Raw genomic sequence first — 20772 nt, 5'->3', positions numbered from 1 at the left:
TCAAGCTTCTGGGGCTCAAACCGCAATCAGCCATATGGAATGCAACTCCCTTAACCACCACTAGGCTATAGGGCTGGCACAACAGAGCTAAGATTTATTTAAATTGAGGTTTAAAATCTTTTAACTCAAGTCCTAGACCCTCCCCTCACCCCCAGATTAAAAAACAAAACAAAACAAAAAAACTCTTCCAAATGAAAAGCAAAACAAAACCAAAACAATGTCCTTCTAAAAGTTATGAAAGGAATGCCTGATGAGGAGTTGATTGAAAGTGGTCATTTGTGGGAATATTTCACGTCTTGGTTTTTGTTTTGTGTCCAGGGTGCATTTGTGTCTGGATTTGGTGACTTACTACACACATCTCTAGAAGGTGACATCATATGCTAAGTTTCCTGCGTTTCTCCCCAGTAATACAGTCTCTGTGTTAGGCCATTACTGCTGAGAGGGAGGAGGAGGTGGCAGTGGGTTGTCCCTGGCAGTGACCCAGAGCCTCTGCTGACTCGCTGGTTATAATCTCAGCTGCATGACTGGCCATCTCTTTCACTAGTTCAGCTGGTGACTCATCTCTCAGTGTTCTTCCAACACCCACAAAATGAAGTAGTGTATTAAAGAAAACAGACGAGGGGGAGAAGAACAAAAAGTTGTGTGTGCGATCCTGCATGGCCTCAGCTTTGCAATGAGTGTTCTGGTGCTCATCCAAATTTTTCTCCAAGAATGACCCAGGAATCAAGCTTACAGTTGTTTACAGTTCTGTGTTCAAGGTTAGTCAGAACATGGAACACCAAAAACGTCACAGAGGATATTTAAAAAGCTAATTTAAAAGTTAATGTAAAAAGTTGATTTAACATCTTTCTTTTTTTTTTTTTTTTAATTTGAGAGATTTTTGTCAGAGGTCACGTGCGCTCGCCAGAGAGACAGAGACAGAAAGTGAGAACTCCCCTCCCCCACCCCCCCTGGAGGGATGGCCACACTGCAATCCCTACTACTCCATTCTCTTCTCAGGATTTTGGGCGCACACACACACGCACCCAGCATGAGTTTGAAGTCACTGGGTCTGGGACTCGAATGGCAGTCGGCCACATAGGAGGAGCTCAGGGACATAACTGCTATGCCATCCACTGGTCCCTTGATTTAACATCTATTTGAAAAGCATCATTAGAATTGCCATTCCAAAAGAGCAATGGTAAAACTCAACTGCAAAAAAATGTTACTAATTTTGATAAAAAGCTGCTCTGTGAAACTTTCTTTTCTTTAAGCCTACATTTTGCTCAATGTACCAGAGAGATTATTCTGTTTTTATTAAATCAAACTTCATTCAACAGTACTCTGTACTAGAGCGATTATAATCTCTGAAGAAAAAAGTCATTGCACAATTAAAGAGAAAAGCATAAAAGGCTTCTTTGACCTTCAAAATGTCAAAAGCAGCAGCTAATAAAGTTGTACTTTCCCAGAATATTTCTTTTTACCTTTTTTGTTAATTGCCAGAGGGTGTGTGCATGAGAGAGAGAGAGGGAGAGAGAGGGAGAGAGAAGGAGAGAGAGAACACCCCAACAGTGTGTGGTCATGCCACAAACCTTTTTCCTCTACTTCTCTTTCCCATCAGGACTGATCCCTGAGATCAGAATTCAAGCCATTTTCAGCCACACGGAATCCAGTTCTGACTCTCTTAACCACTGAGCTATGGGGCTGGACCTCCCCAAATCTTTCTGTCAATTACAGAAGGGTTCATCAGCAATTTCATCACAGGGGAAAGACTGATGAATCTGAAATTCGGGAGTGAGGGTTTGTGCTAGGAACAGATGTATCGTCAGCCCAGGAGACTCGACAAGAAGGAGTAGGGATTTTAAGAAGGAAGAGTCCACGAAAACTCTCCAGGGTATCAGGACACTGCTTCATATAGTCAAGATTTGGCTCTGACCCTTCAGACAAGGCTGCCTGCTAAACGTTTGGAAATGAGCCAGTGAGCCAGTGTTCTAATTAGCACCCACTTTTCCCCCCAGCAGCAATGAGGGCTTCTCTCAGGCATGAAAGAGGATGAAGTCCTCTTTTTCAATGGCGAGCTCACGGCATATAACGTAAATTTCTTCATTCCTCCTGCAGGACTGAGCGTTTCAGAATGTGCCTTCTGGGCCTCCACAAGCAACAACTGGGGTTCAGAATCCTGTCCTACTGAGCGAAGGCTGAGGATCAGGCACCCTGCTCGTCCCCACTCAGCAGCTGTTGTGGGGAAAGCACTGTCACAATGGGGGCCCATGGCCTCTGCCTTCTTGGACCACCCCACAGAACTCATTTCTTCCGCTTATCAATTCTCAGGAGTCCACCAACATTTCCTGTCTCCAAATTCAGTCCCGTTTTATAGTATTGGTATTTTTCTACATATGAAAACATTGTATTTGTTATTGTTGTTATTGTTTTGTTTTTGTATACTACCGGAGGGTATGTTTGCCAGAAAGATGGAGAGAAACAGAGGAAGAGAAGGAGAAAGCACTCCCTAATGGGGTGTGGTCACGTCACAATCCCTTCTCCATTTCTCTATCCTGTTGGGATTTGGGGCACATATGCACATGCACCAGGCATGTTTTTTAAGCTTCTAGGTCCAGCACTTGTACTGCAGATGGCCATGTGGGATCTGCTCCATTAACCACTAGACTATGGGGCTGGCCCTGGAAATACTGTTTCATTATTAGACCAGACTATGTAAATCACTCCAACGGATTCTCTGAGAAGAACACAGTTGTGCTCCTTTTGCAAAAAAACTTGATTATTTTTGCACTGCTAAAATGTTCTTCACTTTAAAATATATTTCCTATAGCTCCCCATTTTTAACATAGATCAGCACATTCCTACCTATTCTTTTGATCTCCGCAGAAGCTTCGGTTCCTCTCGTTAGGTTACTCCCCTCTCCATAGGCCCTCATGATGTCATGGTTCTTTTTCTCACACTCATGGTCCTTGTGATGGGTGTACTCTTCATCTCCTGCTAGATTACAAGCTGCATGGGGTAATGACGGCTGTCTCACACACCACTCCATTCTAACAACCAGCATGCCATTTGGCACCCCTGGGGAATCCCAGTAAATACTTACCAGCAGGTGGCGTGGTGGTTGAGGCGCTGGACTCTCACATGGCTGACGACGGTTCAAGTCCTGGACCTGGTGGCTTGCTTTCTCAATTTTTCTCTCTCTCTGGTCAAAATAAAAATAAATAAATGAATAAATAAAATTAAAAATAAAATAAAATTTGAAAACTACTTAGGGAGTATTCTTAAATATTTCTACAGTAACAACCTCAATTTCTCTTTTTAAAAATATTTGTTTATTTATTTATGTTTATGTATTTATTTTATAGGAAAGAGAGAGAGGAGAGATGAGGAAGCACCCTCCGTGGGGGATGATTACACCTCACCCTTCTCCTTCATTCTTTTTCTTTTTTTTGGATTTTGGACACACTCACACATGCCTGGTGTATTTCTCAAGCCATCGGGTCTAGACCATGAACCATGAAGTTGGCCGTGTGGGATCCAGCTACCTTACCACTACACTATCACCTGCCCCCTGAAAATTTCCCATTAATTAATTAGTTAATTATCTTTTGCACTTTTAATGATAATCAATTTTACCAAAACTTGATAAACCCCCAAACTTTACAGAAACAGAGCTATGTGCTGATAGTAACACCTGTTCTTTGCATAGCACTGGGCAGTACAGAGCCCTATTTTATCGATTGTTTTGTTTGATCCTCACAATCACATTGAGAAATTGAAGCTCAGACGTCTACCTGGCTTTGTACCACTGTAAATGGAAAGCAAAGACTCACTTCCAGAACCTATGTGTCTCTGTGTCACCACACTGCCTAATGGCTAATAAATAAACCCTTTGACCAGAGTTTGTCTCACTGACTCTAAGAAACTTGATTACATCCCCCTTTTAATCCAATTCATTTACAATTGGGTCAATATTCTCTTTCCTTTCAATCAGTTTCTCCAAACAACTGGCACAAAGAGCTCCATCAGAGGCCAAGTGACCAACTAAAATTCCACTCTGCCAAATGTGGATTTCTTCCACACCTCACTCCCACCCCAACGATATCTTATTAGTGTGGGTGTTGTTTTCAGACCTGACCCCCATGTCTGGTACTGTGGCCACACATAAAGGACTCTCAACATTCTTTGTTGAGGCTTCCTACCAGTTGCCCATCACAAAGTGAGCCAAAGGGCAAATTACCATGGGAAGATCCTATAGAAATGTCAATTTGAGCAGCAGAGGCATGGTGGGTGAATTTCCATGGACTATTGTTGGTGTTGCCTTTGCCAGTTCTGTCTCGTCTGTGTCATGTTACTGCGTGCCAACCTAGGTGCTACCGAAATACAATGTCTCATTGTTTCACTCAGGTTCCACTTCTTTTCTTTTTTTTCCCCTCTTATTTTATTTTTTTTCCTTATTTTTTTAACATTCAATCACTGTATATCTTTACAACATTGAAAACGAATTTTCCCAGCATGAATACCCTGTTATTTCAGTCAAACAAACTAGAAACTGAAAGACTGGAAGGCATAAAAGCATGGACAACAACCATCAATGCCAGAGACAGTTCGGAAGCTGGCAGGAAATGGGGATGCGGGGGCAGGGAAGGAATTAAGGGGGAAAAAATGAAAGAGGGAGAGAAAATATTCACTGGGTTCCATTTCAATGAATAATAAAGGAGGGCCAAGAGATGAGTGGTGAGGCCCTCCAGGCTCTTTCACTTGACAACTAGGGTCCCAGCGTGAGGAGCTGCTGGTCTCCACATCATGGTCATTGGGTATTTGAAGCATGACCACACCCATCTGTTTTTTTTTTTTTCTTTCTTTTTTTAGAGAGATTTTTGCTATAGGGTACATGTGCTCACTGGAGAGAAAGAGAGGGACAGAGAGACAGAAAGTAAGAAATCATCTCCCAGTAGGATGGCCATGCGGCAATCCCTTCTCCATTCTCCTCTCAGGATTTTGGACATGCATGTACATGTACCCAGTGTGAGTTTTAAGCTGCTGGGGTCTGGGACTTGAACTACAGTCAACTACATGGGAGTTCAGCATCGTAACCATTATGCCGTCTGCTGGTTCCAAATACAACCACCTTAAGATGTGGCCTGTTAGTCAGCTGTTGTCTTACACAAGTTGACTTGGTTAAGATTAATTCCAACTCTTTCGGTCTCTACTGAAAATTCTCCAGATAGACTTCTTGCTCCCCATAATGATCAGTATAATTGCAGCATCGGTATCACCTGACTGTAGCAGAACCCTGCAGCAGCGTGGATTCACGTACAGGGCTCATCTCGTTTTTGTTCCTCCATGTTGTTATTATGCAGCATTATCTGTAATAAGTTCTGTTTGCCAAGTAACTTATATTACCTTTCTAAATTAAGAGACTTGGATAGGCCTATATTTTGCTAGCAATTTCAAGTACAAATGAAACTAGATAAAAGTTTTTAATAATCATCAATGTATTGATTATGTTGGATCACACATGACTTCTATGTTTTTCTATGAAAACAGGCACCATGACTTTTCCAACAACCCAATATTTATAATTAGAACTCAAAGAATTAAGGGAAATTGCTCTTTTCCATTGTTCCATTCTAGTATTAGTTGATGAAGAATAATTAAATTACTTGATCCCTAGAATGATGTGATCTAGAATACCAAGTTGGAAGGTGATTGTCTTATTCTGTTTTGTGCTATTATAATAGATTACCTGAGACTGAGTAATTTATAATGAATGGCAATGAATTGGTCCTGAGTTCTGGAGGCTGGGAAGTCCAAGGTTTAGGGGCTGACATCTGCTGAGGGTCTTCTTGCTGCATCATCCCATGGTAGAAGTTAAAAGGCAGAGAGGGTGAGAGAGAGAGAGAGCAACCTATTCCAGCTGTAACAAATCTTCTCCTGCAATAACAGCTCTAGTCCATGCACAAGGGTAGAGCCCTCATGGCCTAAACACCTCTGAAAGGACCCACCTCCCCAAACTGTCACAATGTCTTAAGTTTGGAGGGGACAAACATTCCCTCCAATTTACATTCCTTATGCTACTTTTTAAAGACTATTATTACTTCTCAGATATAGGGAAAAAACAAATCAGTGGGTTTATAAATGGAATGTGGTGGCCACTTTGGTTTTAATTTTCATTCTCTTCCTTCTCCTCCATTTTGGGGAAATAAAAATGAATGCTTGTATATTATTAGTGGGAAAGGAGACATGCTCTGATCATGAACCTTACATTTTCTTTCCACAGTAATAAAAGATTAGTGGCCTTAGTGCCCATGCCCAGTGACCCTCCGTTCAATACCCGAAGAGCCTACACCAGTGAGGATGAAGCCTGGAAGTCATACTTGGAGAATCCCCTGACAGCAGCCACCAAGGCGATGATGAGCATTAATGGTGATGAGGACAGTGCTGCTGCCCTTGGCCTGCTCTATGACTACTACAAGGTAGGCCCCACAGCCCCGCCTCCCCTTTTTCTGCCTCTCAGGCCTTCCCTGCTGGTGGAAGGAAGGGGATAGATTTTTGTCACAGACCAGGGAGCTAATAGTATTTACAAACTCTTCCTGTCCTCATTGGCTTCTCTGCTTCCTATCTATGCAACTCAACTTTACCGCATACCCATGGAAACCCAGTGTCCTAATGCTCATGCCACCTGCCCCTATATATAATTCTTACTTAACATATTACAAATACTTCCTTAGTACTGTTTTTACTTTAGAATTATAATTTTTGGTGAATAAAAAATATTACAGTGTGTGGCTGTACCGTAATTTAGTTACTGCTCATTTGGTGAGCATTTAGGTTGCCTCTGGATATTTCAGTTTTATAAGAAACATTCAGCAATTCTAGATTTTTGTTTTGTAAGGAACATTCTGATGGATGCTTTTTGCAAAAGACTTTGCAGCTATTTTAACACCTATTTTTTTTTTACCTTAATTGTTTCCATTTGTTTTAGTGGGTGTTAATTATGAAAAACTCCTAAAGCAAAATTAATGTAATTGACTTACATTATAAAAAAATACCTACCATGTAATACTTACAAAATAGGAGTATTTTAGGAAATCATATGCGAAACAATGGTCTGTCTCAACCTGGAATGGCCTGCTCCCTTGGAAGCATTAAAGTGTAAAATATGAACAAGTGTAGGGTCCACCAGGTTGTGTGGTGGTTAAGATGCATGGCTGACTGCAGTTCAAGTCCTGGACCCAGAGGCTTAAAAATCACCTTGCGTTATGTGTGAGTGCATGCCCAAAATCCCTAGAGGAGAATGGAGGAGAAGGCATTGTGGTGTGGCCATCCCCCTTGGGAGTGATTTCTCACTTTCCTTCTATCTCTCACCTGCCACCCCCTGGTCCTGTGGGGGGGTGGAATTTAGAGAATGAGATTTATTGCCTGCCTTTGATTGTAAACACCTTTGGCTTTTACTGGGAATTGGCAAGAAGGTGAGAATGGCTGTGTTTACTTTGCTGGTTGGGCACAATGAACTTTTATTTGAGAGTGAGAATAGAATCTCACCTTTCCCTCTCCTATTAAGAGAAATTCAGAGCTGTGGGCTTTATCTCCCAGGAGGAATATTTCCCTTTTAGTAATCTTCAGTCTCTGCTTCCAGTCTCCTCTCTGCTTTCTACTTCCTGTTTCCTTCCAGCACCCTCCACTTTGCAAGTTTTCTTGTCTCCTGTCTGTCCTAAAACAGTCTTCATGCTTTCACAAGAGCTTCCACCAACAACTCTGCCCCTATTCCCAAGCCTACTCTTCTGTCAAAGTTTTTAAAATTACTTTTTTCTTTTCCAACTACTTCCTATTTTCCCCTTTAAAAGTCCAGGAGGGGTCCGGCTGGTGGTGTGATGGTTAAGGTGACTGGATCCCACACGTCTGACTGTGAATACTGTACCCAATGGCTTGAAAAACACGCTGTATGCATGCCTAGAATACCGGCGAGGAAAATGGAAGAGAAGGGATTGCGGTACAACCAGTCCCCATGGGAGGGGGGGAGGTATTTTTTCAATTTCTCTCACTCTAGCTCTCTCTCTGCAGTTAGCGCACATACTCCCCTAGCAAAATTTAAGCAAACATACAAATGAACAAACAAAAATCTCAGGAGGGCTTTGTTCTTGGGGAGATGAATGGAAGCAAAGTCAGGCCTTACCTAAACTGAAGAGCAAGGTGTGGCAAGTGTGAGCGACCAGTGGGTAGGCCTATCTAAGGTGTTTTTAATGAGACTATTATTAGCTCATTTAAACACATCTTCTGTTGTTGGAAAGTGCTGAGAAATATATGAAGGGCATTCCACTGGTAACCAGGCCAGTCTAAGCTGACTTTTCCTCCTTACGAGGAGAGTTAGAATTAGCAGGTTTTTGATAGTACACTTAAGAAAGTGTAAAATTCCATTCATGACTCTTGACATAGCAGCAAGGTTTGTAACTTTGGATGGCCTGCGCTCCAGATGAAAGAATGTTTTAGAGCCTAAACTGTAGTTTGTGTCTATTGGGCTGTTTCTTCTATGGTGAGAGTCACACCTGAAAGAATAAGGTTGAAAACCAGAATGGTTTCATGGCAGGCTTTTCTTCCTGTTTGTGGTTGTTATATATTTTTCACTTTTTCTGAGGATCCCACTGGAAAAACAGAAGGAGAGATTCTGAATGTTTTGAGGTGAAATTTTTCAGTTTATTGAGGATTATGCAGAACCACAGAACTCATCAGATTAGATTACTTCATGTATTAGGACATTTCTTTCTTTCTTTTTTTTTTTTTTTTGAGAGATTTTTGCTATAGGGTGCTTGCACTCACTAGAGAGACACAGAGAAATAGAAAGCAAGAAATACCCCCCACAGGGGGATGTCCATTCAGCAATTCTTGGAATCCCTTCTCCATTAGTCTCTTCTTGAGATTTTGGGCATGCATGTACATGTGCCCAGTGTGTGTTTTAAGCTGCCAGGTCTGGAACTTGAACCATGGTTGACTACATGGGAGTCCAGTGACATAACCATTACTCCATCTGCTGGTCTCTTTTTCCTTTTTCAAATTGGCAAAAGGTCCAGAGACAGAGTGAAAGGGTCGGAGAGAGAAAGAGAGATACCCCCTACGAAGTTATACTTCTTTCTTCTCTATTTCTTCATCAAGTGAAAATTTTGTCTCCACGTGTACATGCACCTGGTGCGTTTCCCAAGCCATTTGGGCCAGAACTTGAAACCTTGATCAGCCCTGTGGGATCCAGCTCCCTTAACCACTAGTCTACAGGGCTGACCATTTCTTGAAAGTTTAGCTTGTTCTGGTCTCATCCTTAGAAGAACGACATTGAAAAGTGATTTGTCCATTGTAATTTCTGAAAATAATCAAGACTTGACAGTGCTATCAACCTTTAAAATCTATCAATGGCCCAGCTGCAGCGTCACAGGTAGTAGGGCAGCACCATGCTATGTTGGAGCCATGTAGAGAGGCCCAGGGCTTCAATCCCAGGTTGCTATGCAAGGTATGCCCATTGGGCACATCCATGATCCTGGCTGGCTAGAAGGCTGTCATGTAGGGGGCCTGAAGGGTGGATCTTAGTGTGGTGGGACCCTATTTGGGGTCTCTCTCTCTCTCATGAAATAAATAAACTTAAAAAAATATCAGTTTATACAATGTTAGAAAATCATGGAAAAAAGTAATTCAATAAAGAGCTATAGACTTTTAACTATAGACTTTTAGCTTAATTTTTATATAAATTCTCTATTGTGAAATTATATGGCTTCTTTTATTTTGCAAGTTTTCCTTCATTTCTGCTAGAAACATTTTAGTGTCTGTTGCAAGAATGAGTGTTTTTCAAGCTACCAACACTGGGACTCAAACCATGTTGTCAGCCATGTGGAATTTGGCACCCTAAACCACCAGGCCATAGGACTGGCCCAATTGTGCCTAATTTATAAATTAAACTTTAATAAATTTTAATACAGGTGTGTGTGTGTGTGTGTGTGTGTGTGTGTGTGTATGGATGTATATATGTATATATGAAAAGCCATAATACATACAGGATTCAGTACTATTCCCAGTTTTAGGCACCCATGGGGATCTTTGGATATATTCCCTTCAGCTAAGAGGGACAATTATGTTAATCAAATGGGAAGGGTTAATTAGGCAGACGAAAGTGACTAATGGGTTCATTGATATTATAGCATGTATCAAAATTTTATTATTTTTTTTAAGGCTGACTAATATTCTCTTGTATGGACATACCACATTTTATTTATCCATTCATCTATTGATGGATACTTAATTGTTCCTCCTTTGGGCTATTGTGAATTATGCTGCTATGAACATGAGTGTATTGTATAGTGTATTGAAATTTTATGTTTGTGTGTCATTTTCAATAGGTAACAAGAGCTATGTTTCATTTGTTTCATTTTTATAAAAAGTTTATTTATTTGTTTCTTTCATGAGTGAGGGAGATAAAGCAAGAGGGAAACAGAGTCAGCACCCTCAACAAAGTCTTGACACCACAATCTACATCCAGCCCTACCCAACCCTGGTTCACAGCCAGATATGTGCCCAGTGTATTCAGTGAGGTCTCCAGATATGAACCCACTTCTTCCCCATGTAGGCCTGTCTTGCAGAGTATCATGTATTATTGCTGTGCCATCATCTGCCTTCCTCATCTCATTTTTTATCTAGTTGTAAGCACAGGTACCCTGTAGACTTTCAAAATCAATACATTGACCAAATTGAACTAAACCCTTAGAATCATCTTATTTTTTAACAAATACTTAACTTATAAAGTACCAGGTACTCTAAGTACTTTAAAAAATTACTCATTTAATTTTATTAAAAACCGGTGAGGTACTAGTCTATATTATACACCATTTTACAGATGAAGAAAGTGGGACAGCTCGAATAGTCCTACTGGGATATTGGCGCATGCCTGGCATGCTTTCAAGACACCCAGTCAGGATGGTTGCTCATGTGGGATCCAGTTCCCTTAACCACAAGGCCATTTGCCAGTCAATCATCTTTCAGGTAATATGGTAGCATCACTTGTTGGCATTATAGTTACTAAGACAATAATGGAAGTGCTTTGGGAAAAAATAAAATTATGACAGTAAGTCCATGAGTCCTGTGTGGGATGACTGATGGTGGTTCAGGTAGATTAGATGCTGACCGGCAGTGCAACCCATGTCCCAGTTCCCCCTCTCTCAGACCAGTACCTGAAGTCCTTCCTGTGGTGGCACAGTAGTAATACAATGGGACCCACATGAGAAAGGTTCTGCATTTGTGTCCTGGGACCTCCCTGAGCACACTAGACACACTTGTGTGTACACATGATCTAGGTCAGCTGAGACTGGGGAGGATACAGCATGAGTCCTGTTGGGCGTTTTTCTCTCTTGGAGAGGGGGCAATCCCTGTTCATTAACATGATCCTTGCTGTAACTCCATGAACAAGAGCAAGGTTCTCTGTTCATGGGCACCTGTGTACACACACACAGAGCTCAGCTCCCCCCCATTCACTCCCATGATGGCGAGGACATGGGAGGTGCTCAGGGCCAGTTGACGAGTTGAGCAGCTCGATCACATTTATTGTGGCCCCGAGTTTAGCACCATCCCTTTGTCTCTGGCTCCACTGTCATTGTCACTCAGGCAACTCATCTTTAACCAATCTTTGGCAATAGCAAACTTTGCCACTTTGCCTAGAGAAAGTTACATTTTAGTTCTTTTGCTTGAGGTGGTGTCCAGCTCTGAGGAGGTCACAGTTGCACATATCAAAGCCTGACTGATGGTTGATGCTTCCAGGTTCCTCGAGAGAAGAGGCTGCTGCCTATAAGCAAAGCCAGTGACAGCCAAGAAGACCAGGAGAAAAGGTATGGTGTGTGTGAAGGAACATGCCTGGCCCCCAGAATATCTCTTTTTCTGTGATTGTTTTTAAACAACTTAATTAAACTGTAAGTTTTGTTTTTGAAAAGCAGTGAGTTCAAGAAACAGCCTTTTCTATTTGTATTTTGGAGTGGAGACCCCAACCAGATCTGTCAGTAGAGAGAAGGTGCATTTTTACTTGGGCATTGAAAGCATCATTAGCAGACTCTTCAGATACCAACTCTCAAGGAGCCTTAAAATCCCAAGAGCTAGGGGCATGGTGTGTAAGGCACTGGACTCTCACATGGCCTATCACAGTTAGAGGCCTGGACCTGGCAACCTAAAAAACACTGAGGGGCAGGGGTGCATGTCCAAAATCCTGAAAGGAGAATGGAGGAGAAGGGATTGCGATGTGGCCATGCCCCCTAGGGGGGGAATTTCTTACTTTCCTTTTCTCTGTCTCTCTCTGGCAAGCACACATGCCCTACTATGGAAAAAAAAAAAACTAAAAAACAAAACAAAACAAAACAAAAATACCAAGAAAAATCCCAAGAACTAGAGATGATATTCTGAGCAGGCAGCCCTCTGCTGGGCTTTTTTGATCCCTCCTGCCTTGGCTCTATAACTGTAGCCCTTGAAAGGGGATGAGACATTTCAAGGATTACTCTGTTTTAAATAATTATTTATTTATTATTATTATTTCTTAATTTGCCGAGAGAGAGGCAAAGTGGAAAAACGAGTCATGTCTGGGACTCTAGCCATGAGAAGCCATGTGCAAGTCCATTGCATTAACCACCACATCACCCGTTGACTCATTAAAGGACTGCTTTTGATGAAGGGGAATGGAAGGAGATTGGGCTGTTTCTCAGCAGAGGAAGGCATTGGTGTTGTGTGAGGAGCAGTAGCAAGCGCTGTGTAGGAATAGGACAGGAGAGCTGTTAGGAGATCATTACATCACTCCCCTTTCCTGCCTCCTGACTGCAGAAGCAGGTGAAAATGTAAGGCACAGCCAGATAAATTGAGATTTAAAAAACCAAACAAAGGAATCAGCAGATGGCATAATGGCTATATCACTGGACTCCCACATAGTCAACCGTGGTTCGAGTCCCAGACCCGGTGGCTTAAACTCACGCCAGGTGCATGTGCATGCATGCCCAAGATCCCGGATGGAAGAGAAGGGATTGTGGCACGGCCATCCCCGCTGGAGGGTGATTTCTTGCTTTCTGTCTCTCTGTCTCTTTCTGGCTTTCCGGTGAGCACACGTGCCCTATAGCAAAAACCTCTCCAAAGGCAAAAACAAAAACGAAAACAAAAAAAACCCAAACCAGAAACAGTTTAATTTTCCTTTTTTTTTTTTTCCAGCCAGAAGGTGTATGCACTCACCATAGAGAGACAGAGAGAGGGCAAGTGAGAACGCACCCTCCCCGTGGGGAATGGCCGTGCTGCTATCCCTTCTTCTTCAATTCCTTTGGGGATTTTGGGCATGCATGCACACCTGCTCAGTGTCTTTTTCATGCTATCAAGTTCAGCCCTGGATTTGAACTTTACCTTAACCACCACACCACCGGCTGGCCCAACAGTTTACTTCTGAGGAAGCCAATTGGAGAATGTGACTTGGAATCTGCTCCTTGCAAGCTTTCAGTCCTGACGTAGGTGTGTTCTACCCACCCAGCCCCAGGCAGGACTGCTTGCCTCTTGTAGCCCGGCAGGAGCACTGGGAGAGTTCCCTTTCTTTGGTGAGGATGATCTGGACAAAAAGAAGGGACTGAACCACCTTGCTCAGCTACTTCCCCCAAAGTAACCCATCAAGTAAATTTTCCCGCCTGTCATGGGGGGAAATCTGAAGCCAAGATATTAAAACCTACCAGCACATGGGCCAGAGTCTTACCTGGCTGTGAGAGGAACTGCTAATGGCATTATGACCTTGCTCTGTGCTCAGCAGCAGGGGCCACTCTACCAACCAGCAGCCCAGAGCTGTGCTTCCCCTCCAAGACACATCCTCAGAAGATTAAAGCTGTCTGCATCTGATTCATGGTTCTGCCAAGGATATACTGAAGCTCTAGGATGCCATCGGGTCCTGGGATCTTGTTGGCAGGAGAGATGACAGGACAGAAGAGGTTGAAATCTTTAGGCCTGTAACTTGATCTAGCCAGCTTTATTGATCTAAGCTATCTTGCTGTCGGCCTAGTCCTGTACCAGTAACCATAGCGGGGTCAAAGCAAACAGTCTAAGCTGCCTGCTCTGTCTACATTGTACTTAATAGACTAGAGAGCCCGTTTTCTGTTAAAGCATCCTTTAGAACAGCATGTTAAAGTGGCTGTCACTTTTTTTTTTTTAATTGATAGAGGGCATATGCACTCACCAGAGAAAAGAAAAGAAGGAGGAGGGAGAGAAAACAGGGGGATAGGGTCACACAGCAATACTTTTCCTCCATTTCTCCACTCCATCAGGATTTGGGGCATGCATGCACGTGCCTCATGTGGTTTTTCAAGCCATTAGGGCTGGGATTCAAACCACAGTCAGCCATGTGGGCTTTGGCTCCCTACACACAAGGCTTAACCACTGGCTATGGGCCGGCCCTACTCATTATATTTTAATGGTTATTTTTATGATTTCTGCAGAGTTCCTTTTAAAAAAGCTGACAGTGAGGTTTAGACTAAACCACCTTGTAGAGACTAATTATAACTCAATAAACTTCCCATTGAATGTAATTGGAAGGATATGATCTTGATCTGCAGTATATTCGTGAATTAAGATGCCACGTGCTAACATGATAACTGTAGATTGAAGTTTCCTCCTTGAAAAATAACAGAATCATGATGACATAATAAAAACATTTAAAAAGTGTATTTAATGCACTATTCTTAGCATTACATTTTTCTTATATTTGATTCAATTTTAAATTCTATTGCAAGTAAGTCAGTATTGCACAATAATTCTTTGTTCTGTTTATCCATTTTTGGATGTCTTTTTGAAGTTCTTGAGCAGTAGCTTCGAAAGTTAATACTGTTCTACAGAGTATTCAGGGACTTCAAAAAGTTTGTGGGAAATGGAATTAAAGCACAACTTTATTTTGGTGCAAAAAATGATTGAATTCTTTGCATAGTTTTCTCATTTTTATACTAGACATTTACACGAACTTTTTGAAGATTCCTAGTTACACATTCTAGGGTGATAGTCTATTATTTCCTGGTGATAGAAATATAACAATTTGACTAGATTTAGGCTGGGTCGTTGGGAAAGTCACGACACATTTTTGCATAGAAAAACAGAAAAATACATCCTGACTTTGCCGACAACTTCATATAACTCTATAGCCTACTTACTTTTTTGTTGTTGTTTATGAAAACACCCCAAAATATTTTGACTTGTGTTCTTTGTCTAAAATTGATTATGTTTTGCATGAAGTAAAGATTTAAGAACTTTGGCCTGAAATAGACTACCTATGGAGAAGTTGGTTGGTTAACTTTAAATATTTTGGCCATGCTGAAAGCACTGTACCTGGGCAAAGTCCAGAGTGGAAACTTGAGTATTTGATAATCAATCAAAGTAGATCAACCCATCCACACCCACCTTGCAGGACACTACCCACAAGTACTCAGTGAATATTCCTCTACAATATGGTCTGTGGTGAAAAGGGTTTGGGAAATCCTGGGTTATAATTGAAGATCTTGATTGCATTCATGATGCTTATGACCCACTTGGGTGATCTTGTTATGGCGATTTAAAAAAACAAAGTATTTATTCTATCTTATTTATTAGTATTCTTCTTCAATTTGACCAGAGAGTGACAGAGAGAGAGAGAAAAAGAGAGAGAGCAAGCTGCCAGGTCTGGGACTTGAACCATGGTTGGTCAAGTGTGAACCCAGTGCCTCAACCACCACACCACCTACCAGGCCCCTCTGGCAATTTTCGTTGTTGTTTCTGTTTGTTTTTCAATACTGACTTTATCATAGACTCCCTTTTCTGGAGAAGCATCTATTAGCATTCCACGCAGTATTCCAAATGATAAAATTTAGGAAATGCTGATGTAAATGGGTGGTCTGGGTTTTGGCATTCCCAGCTAGCTGGATTCAGATTAAACTTAATTTCTAAATTTTCACTGTGTCTTATATACAGATTCGTGCTATTGATTTGAACAGGAAAACAATGATTACTTAAAACCAGAATGTTTGCAGATTTCTGATTTTATTCCTCATGGGATTATTTCTACAGACCTGTGCCAGACTCAGAAGTCGATATTTTTCTTTTGGCTTTGTTCATGCTGAGCCATTCTTTTCTCAAGTTTCACTTTGAAGTTTTATCTGAAAAATCAAAACTAAAAATACCAAGGCCTGCTTGATAGGTAGGCAAGCCCAGAGGCAAATGGACTTCCTTCTTCACTGAGAGGGGTCAGGAGAACCCGATTCTTGGAAGAACCAATTTTATTTGAATAATTCTGTTAATTATAATTAAGAGAAGATTGTATCTCTAGATGCCAGTAAGCTTCAGAAAGCACACACTAGATAAAAATCTAAAATGTAAACAATCAGACACCTGAGACAGGGATTCATGCAAAACATATATTTTCCTCACCATGTTTCTCTCCAAAAGAATCCATAAATAAGTGAGAAGTAGCCCCTGAATTTTGCTGGCCTAGAGGGACTTTGCTAGTTTATTTTACCACCAACACTATCTCATTAACAAGCTCCTCTTTGCTTCTGCTCTGTCCTAGAATTTCTTAGTAGAAATAAAATTAATTTTCTAAACCCCCTCTTTGCTCTGTACCAGTCAGGGAGTCTGTGATCTGGGAGATCTTTTGCAGAAACCCAGTTACACCACTTCCTTAAACCCAAAAATCATTCAATGCCAAGGATATCGATGAGGTCATGTTCTTTCTTTTTTAAAAAGAATTGTTTACAATTTTATTTATCATTATTGTTATTTTAAAATTTGCTACAGGGCATATGCACTCATGAGAGAAAGAGAAAGAGAGAGAGAAACAAAGAGAGAGAGAGAGAGAGAGAGAGAGAGAGAGAGAGAAAGTGAGAAAGCAAGCCTCTAGGTCCAAACTGTGGTTGGCCATGTGGGCGTGCAGCACCTTTAACCACCATGCCACCTGCTGACTCTGAGATCATGTTATTTCTATTTGGTGGATGAAAAAATATTTATATTTAAATAATTATCCACTTTATTTTATTTTATTTATTATTATTATTTTACAAATTTCACCAGAGAGAGAGGGAGAGAAAAAGGAAAAGTGAGAAAGCAAGCCACCAGGTCCAGGATTTGAACCATGGTCAGTCATGTGGGAGTCCAGGGCTCTTAACCATCATGCCACCTGCCGGCCCCTGGTGAAAATATTTCAATCATAGGTTCTCATTATATTAATTTTTTTGTTTTATGTAAGTAGTTTAGCCCACAAAATGGTGAAAAATATCCTCCCCTCGCCACCCCTCTGTCACTTGACCATGTTTGTCCTCTACCTCTCCTGACTTTTTTTGTATTTACAACTTTTTCTGTTGAAAGTTTGCAAACATATACAGAAGTACAAAGAATAACATCATGAACCTTGAAATGCCTTCCCATCCTGCAGTTTAGTAATTAGATCAACTTGATGTCTATCTTTTCTCTTCCTCCTTTATAAAAAATTGCAGTAGTACGTAAAATTCCAACATCATGTCATTTCATCTCTACTTCTGAATTGAATCTCCCAAAAATAAGGATATTTCATTACATAAGTTCAAAATCATTGCCAAACAATTCAACACTAATTATCTTAATGTTACCTAGTTTCCAGTCCATATTCAATTACTTAAAAAAAATCCCATTGCTTCCTAAAATACTTCTTTGGTTTGTTTGGTGTAGGATCCAAACAAGATCTACTTATCATATTTGGTTATGACTTTTAAATCTCTTTTAAGTTTATAACAGTTCTCCAGTCATCCTCCCTTGGTTCATTGTTGAATTTAGATCAGCAGGTGTGCTACATTCTGGTCTGATTGCTTCTTTTTGATGTTAAGGCATTCTCCCAGCTCCTGTCTATCCTGACAGCTGAAAGGTAGATGTAATGGTTTGAGTAGGTTTAGGGTCAACTTTTTTTCTTTCCCTTCCTTCTTTCCTTCCTTCCTTCCTTCCTTCCTTCCTTCCTTCCTTCCTTCCTTCCTTCCTTCCTTCCTTCCTCCCTCCCTCCCTCCCTCCTTCCCTCCCTCCCTTCCTTGCTCCCTCCTGCCCTCCCTCCTTCCCTCCCTCCTTCCTTCCTTCCTTCCTTCCTTCCTTCCTTCCTTCCTTCCTTCCTTCCTTCTTTCCTCCCTCCCTCCTTCCCTCCCTCCCTTCCTTGCTCCCTCCTTCCCTCCCTCCTTCCTTCCTTCCTTCCTTCCTTCCTTTCCTTCTCTTTCTTTCTTCTTTCTTTTTCTTTCTCTTTTTCTCTTTCCTTTCTTTCTCTTTATTTTTGGAGTAGTACTTTATAGCATTATTGGGCCGAGTACTCCACATGACGGTTGGGGGAGGGGCACACACCAAGTGTCCTATTTCTAATGTTGCAAAGATCCCTTCATCCTGAAGTTCACCGGCAACTTCTCTCCTCGCGGCATTAGCCTCCACTGAATACTGCCTGCATCGGTTATTTTATTAGGCATTCGAAATGGTGATTTTCCTAACTGTCATGTTGCGGGGTTGGGTTTGAACACACAGAAGCTGTCTTGGCCCCAGTGAAGCTCAGAATAATTTGAGTGGAGGAGAAAACCGAGTGCAGGTCTTAAAGACTGTTCCAGTGAACCTTTCCCTAAATCAAGACCACCTGGAGAATTCCAAGCGGGAATCCTACAGCGCCAGCGTCCCCGAGAGCCCCGCCGTCATCCCGGTGTCCGGAATCACCGTGGTGAAAGCGGAGGATTTCACACCGGTTTTCATGGGCCCCTCCGTGCACTACCCGCGGGGCGATGGGGAGGAGCAGCGTGTGGTGATATTTGAGCAGACTCAGTATGACGTGCCCTCCATGGCCACCCACAGCACCTATCTCAAGGATGACCAGCGCAGCACCCCGGACAGCACCTACAGCGAGAGCTTCAAAGACGGACCGGCAGAGGTGAGTGCGGCCGCTCCTGAATTCCCACACCCTGCTTCTCTGCTAGTTGGCTTGCTCTGTTTGCTTCTAAGTAGGATAAAGGAATTAAACTGAGTTTAGGTTTGCTTTTGTCGCAATGCGTTTGTGGTATTCTGGTAGTTTTTCCTTTCTAAACAGGTATTAAAAAGCCAGGGTGTGTCTTATATGCATGGAGGACTATTTCTATTTTTGGTGACTTTTAGATAACATTTTTCCTTTGTTTTAGTGCTAGTGTTCAAATGAAATATTTAGGAGGAATTAAGAGATATTTGTATGGAAACTCTTGACTTTGCAAAGTTTCCGCCTTGACCTCTAGTCTGTAACCTTCCAAATGGCAGATAGCTAAAGAGGTTGCTTCACTCCTTGTGTTCAAAAATAACCTAATGCTTTAAAAACTTGTTTGATTGACTACTCAAGAAGGAATTTTGTGTTATCAATAATTAAGTGTGTGTGCATGTGTGTACTTGGAACGTTACAGTGGAAACTGCATGTTCTAATGTGTCTATTGGACTTACAGAAACAATTGTCTTTGCTTGTTTGTTTTAAATGCACAGTTCTACTGCACGATTTGAGAATCTTGGTAAGGGGATACAGTTGTGTGACAACCGTTAGAATCAAGAAATGAAAAGTCTCTTCACGCTAAGAGTCTCTCAAGTCACCTTGCACGTGACGCTCACCCTTCTACCTTGTTCTTGGCAAGCACCCAGTTGCTGCCTTTTGTCACTCCAGTTTGCCTTTTTAAAAATTTTATATAAATTGAATGATCAAGTAGATAATCTCTTATGTTATCTTCTTTCACTTAGTGTATTTCTGAGATTCATTCATGTCATTAATAGTTTGTTGTTTTTTAATTGCTGAATAGTATTCCGTTGAAAGTGTGTGTCACAATTTATTTGTTCATCAGTTGATGGAATGGAATTTGGTTGCTTTTAGTTTTAGGCTTATGAATTTTAGGCTACCGACATTCATATTTATGTTTTTTTTTAAGTTTTTGTTGCTTGTTTTGAGTTGTTTTTTTTTTTTTCGTTTTGTTTTTGTTTTTGTTTTTGCCATGTGGTGCTCACCAGAGAGACACAGAGAAAGGGAAAGTGAGAAATTACCACACACACACACACACACACACACCCCATACACACACAGGGGACATGGCCATGCTGCAATCCCTTCTCCTTCAATCTCCTCTTGGGATTTTGGACAGGCACACACACACACCCAGCATGATTTTCAACCCACAAGATCGACCATGTGAGAGTCCTGTGGCTTAACCACACTGTCACCTGCTGGCCCCCTTGTATATGTTTTAAGGTGGACATACGCTTTCATTTTTCTTGGTTAAATGAATGTCTAGTGCTGGAGTTGCCGGCCACGTGGTAATGCATGTTTAACTCTGTAAGGTACAGTGTTTCAAAGTGGCTGTGCTGTTTTAATTTCCACAGCAAAGTATGAGGATTCGTGTTTCATACAACCTTGCCACAACTTGGTATTGTTAGTCTTTTCAACTAGCTAGTTTAGAGAATGTGTGGTGATATCTCCTTGGGTATTGAATTTGCATTTCTCTGATGTCTAGTGATGTTGCGCATCATTTCACGTGGCTATGTAGCCCTTCTCATAGCTTCTTTTGTGAAGTACCTATTTATATCTTTTGCCCAGTTTTTAAACTGGACTATATGGTTTCCTTTAATTATGATGTAAGAATTCTTTAAATAACGTGACTATAGGCCTGTTATCAGTTATGTGCTTTGCAGTCTGGTAGCCTGTTTGTTCTCTTAAGTATGTCTTTCACTGGGCAACAGTACCTTTATCAGTTGACTTTATCAATTTTGTCTTTTGTAGTTTATGCTTTAGGTGTACCATTG

General features: G+C 41.4%; 1 protein-coding gene across 4 annotated transcripts in view; it reads left to right on the top strand.

The window, feature by feature from the left end:
• Nucleotides 1-20772, top strand: part of GRHL2 (grainyhead like transcription factor 2) — a 174686-nt gene that overhangs the window by 39885 nt on the left and 114029 nt on the right. For 3 of the 4 annotated variants that reach the window (XM_027766238.1, XM_027766237.1, XM_027766236.1), the window contains exons 2-4: nt 6263-6458; nt 11773-11840; nt 18505-18898. In XM_027766238.1, coding sequence (XP_027622039.1) covers nt 6291-6458; nt 11773-11840; nt 18505-18898 — 630 coding nt within the window. In that variant the 5' untranslated portion in view covers nt 6263-6290. The remainder of the gene's footprint in view (nt 1-6262; nt 6459-11772; nt 11841-18504; nt 18899-20772) is intronic. The other variant, XM_027766239.1, reaches the window with a different exon arrangement.

The sequence above is a fragment of the Tupaia chinensis genome, unplaced genomic scaffold, assembly GCF_000334495.1.
Source record: "Tupaia chinensis unplaced genomic scaffold, TupChi_1.0 Scaffold141538_1, whole genome shotgun sequence".
Taxonomy (NCBI): domain Eukaryota; kingdom Metazoa; phylum Chordata; class Mammalia; order Scandentia; family Tupaiidae; genus Tupaia; species Tupaia belangeri.
The sequence above is the reverse complement of the archived record's forward strand: the minus strand, read 5'-3'. Positions and strand labels throughout refer to the sequence as shown.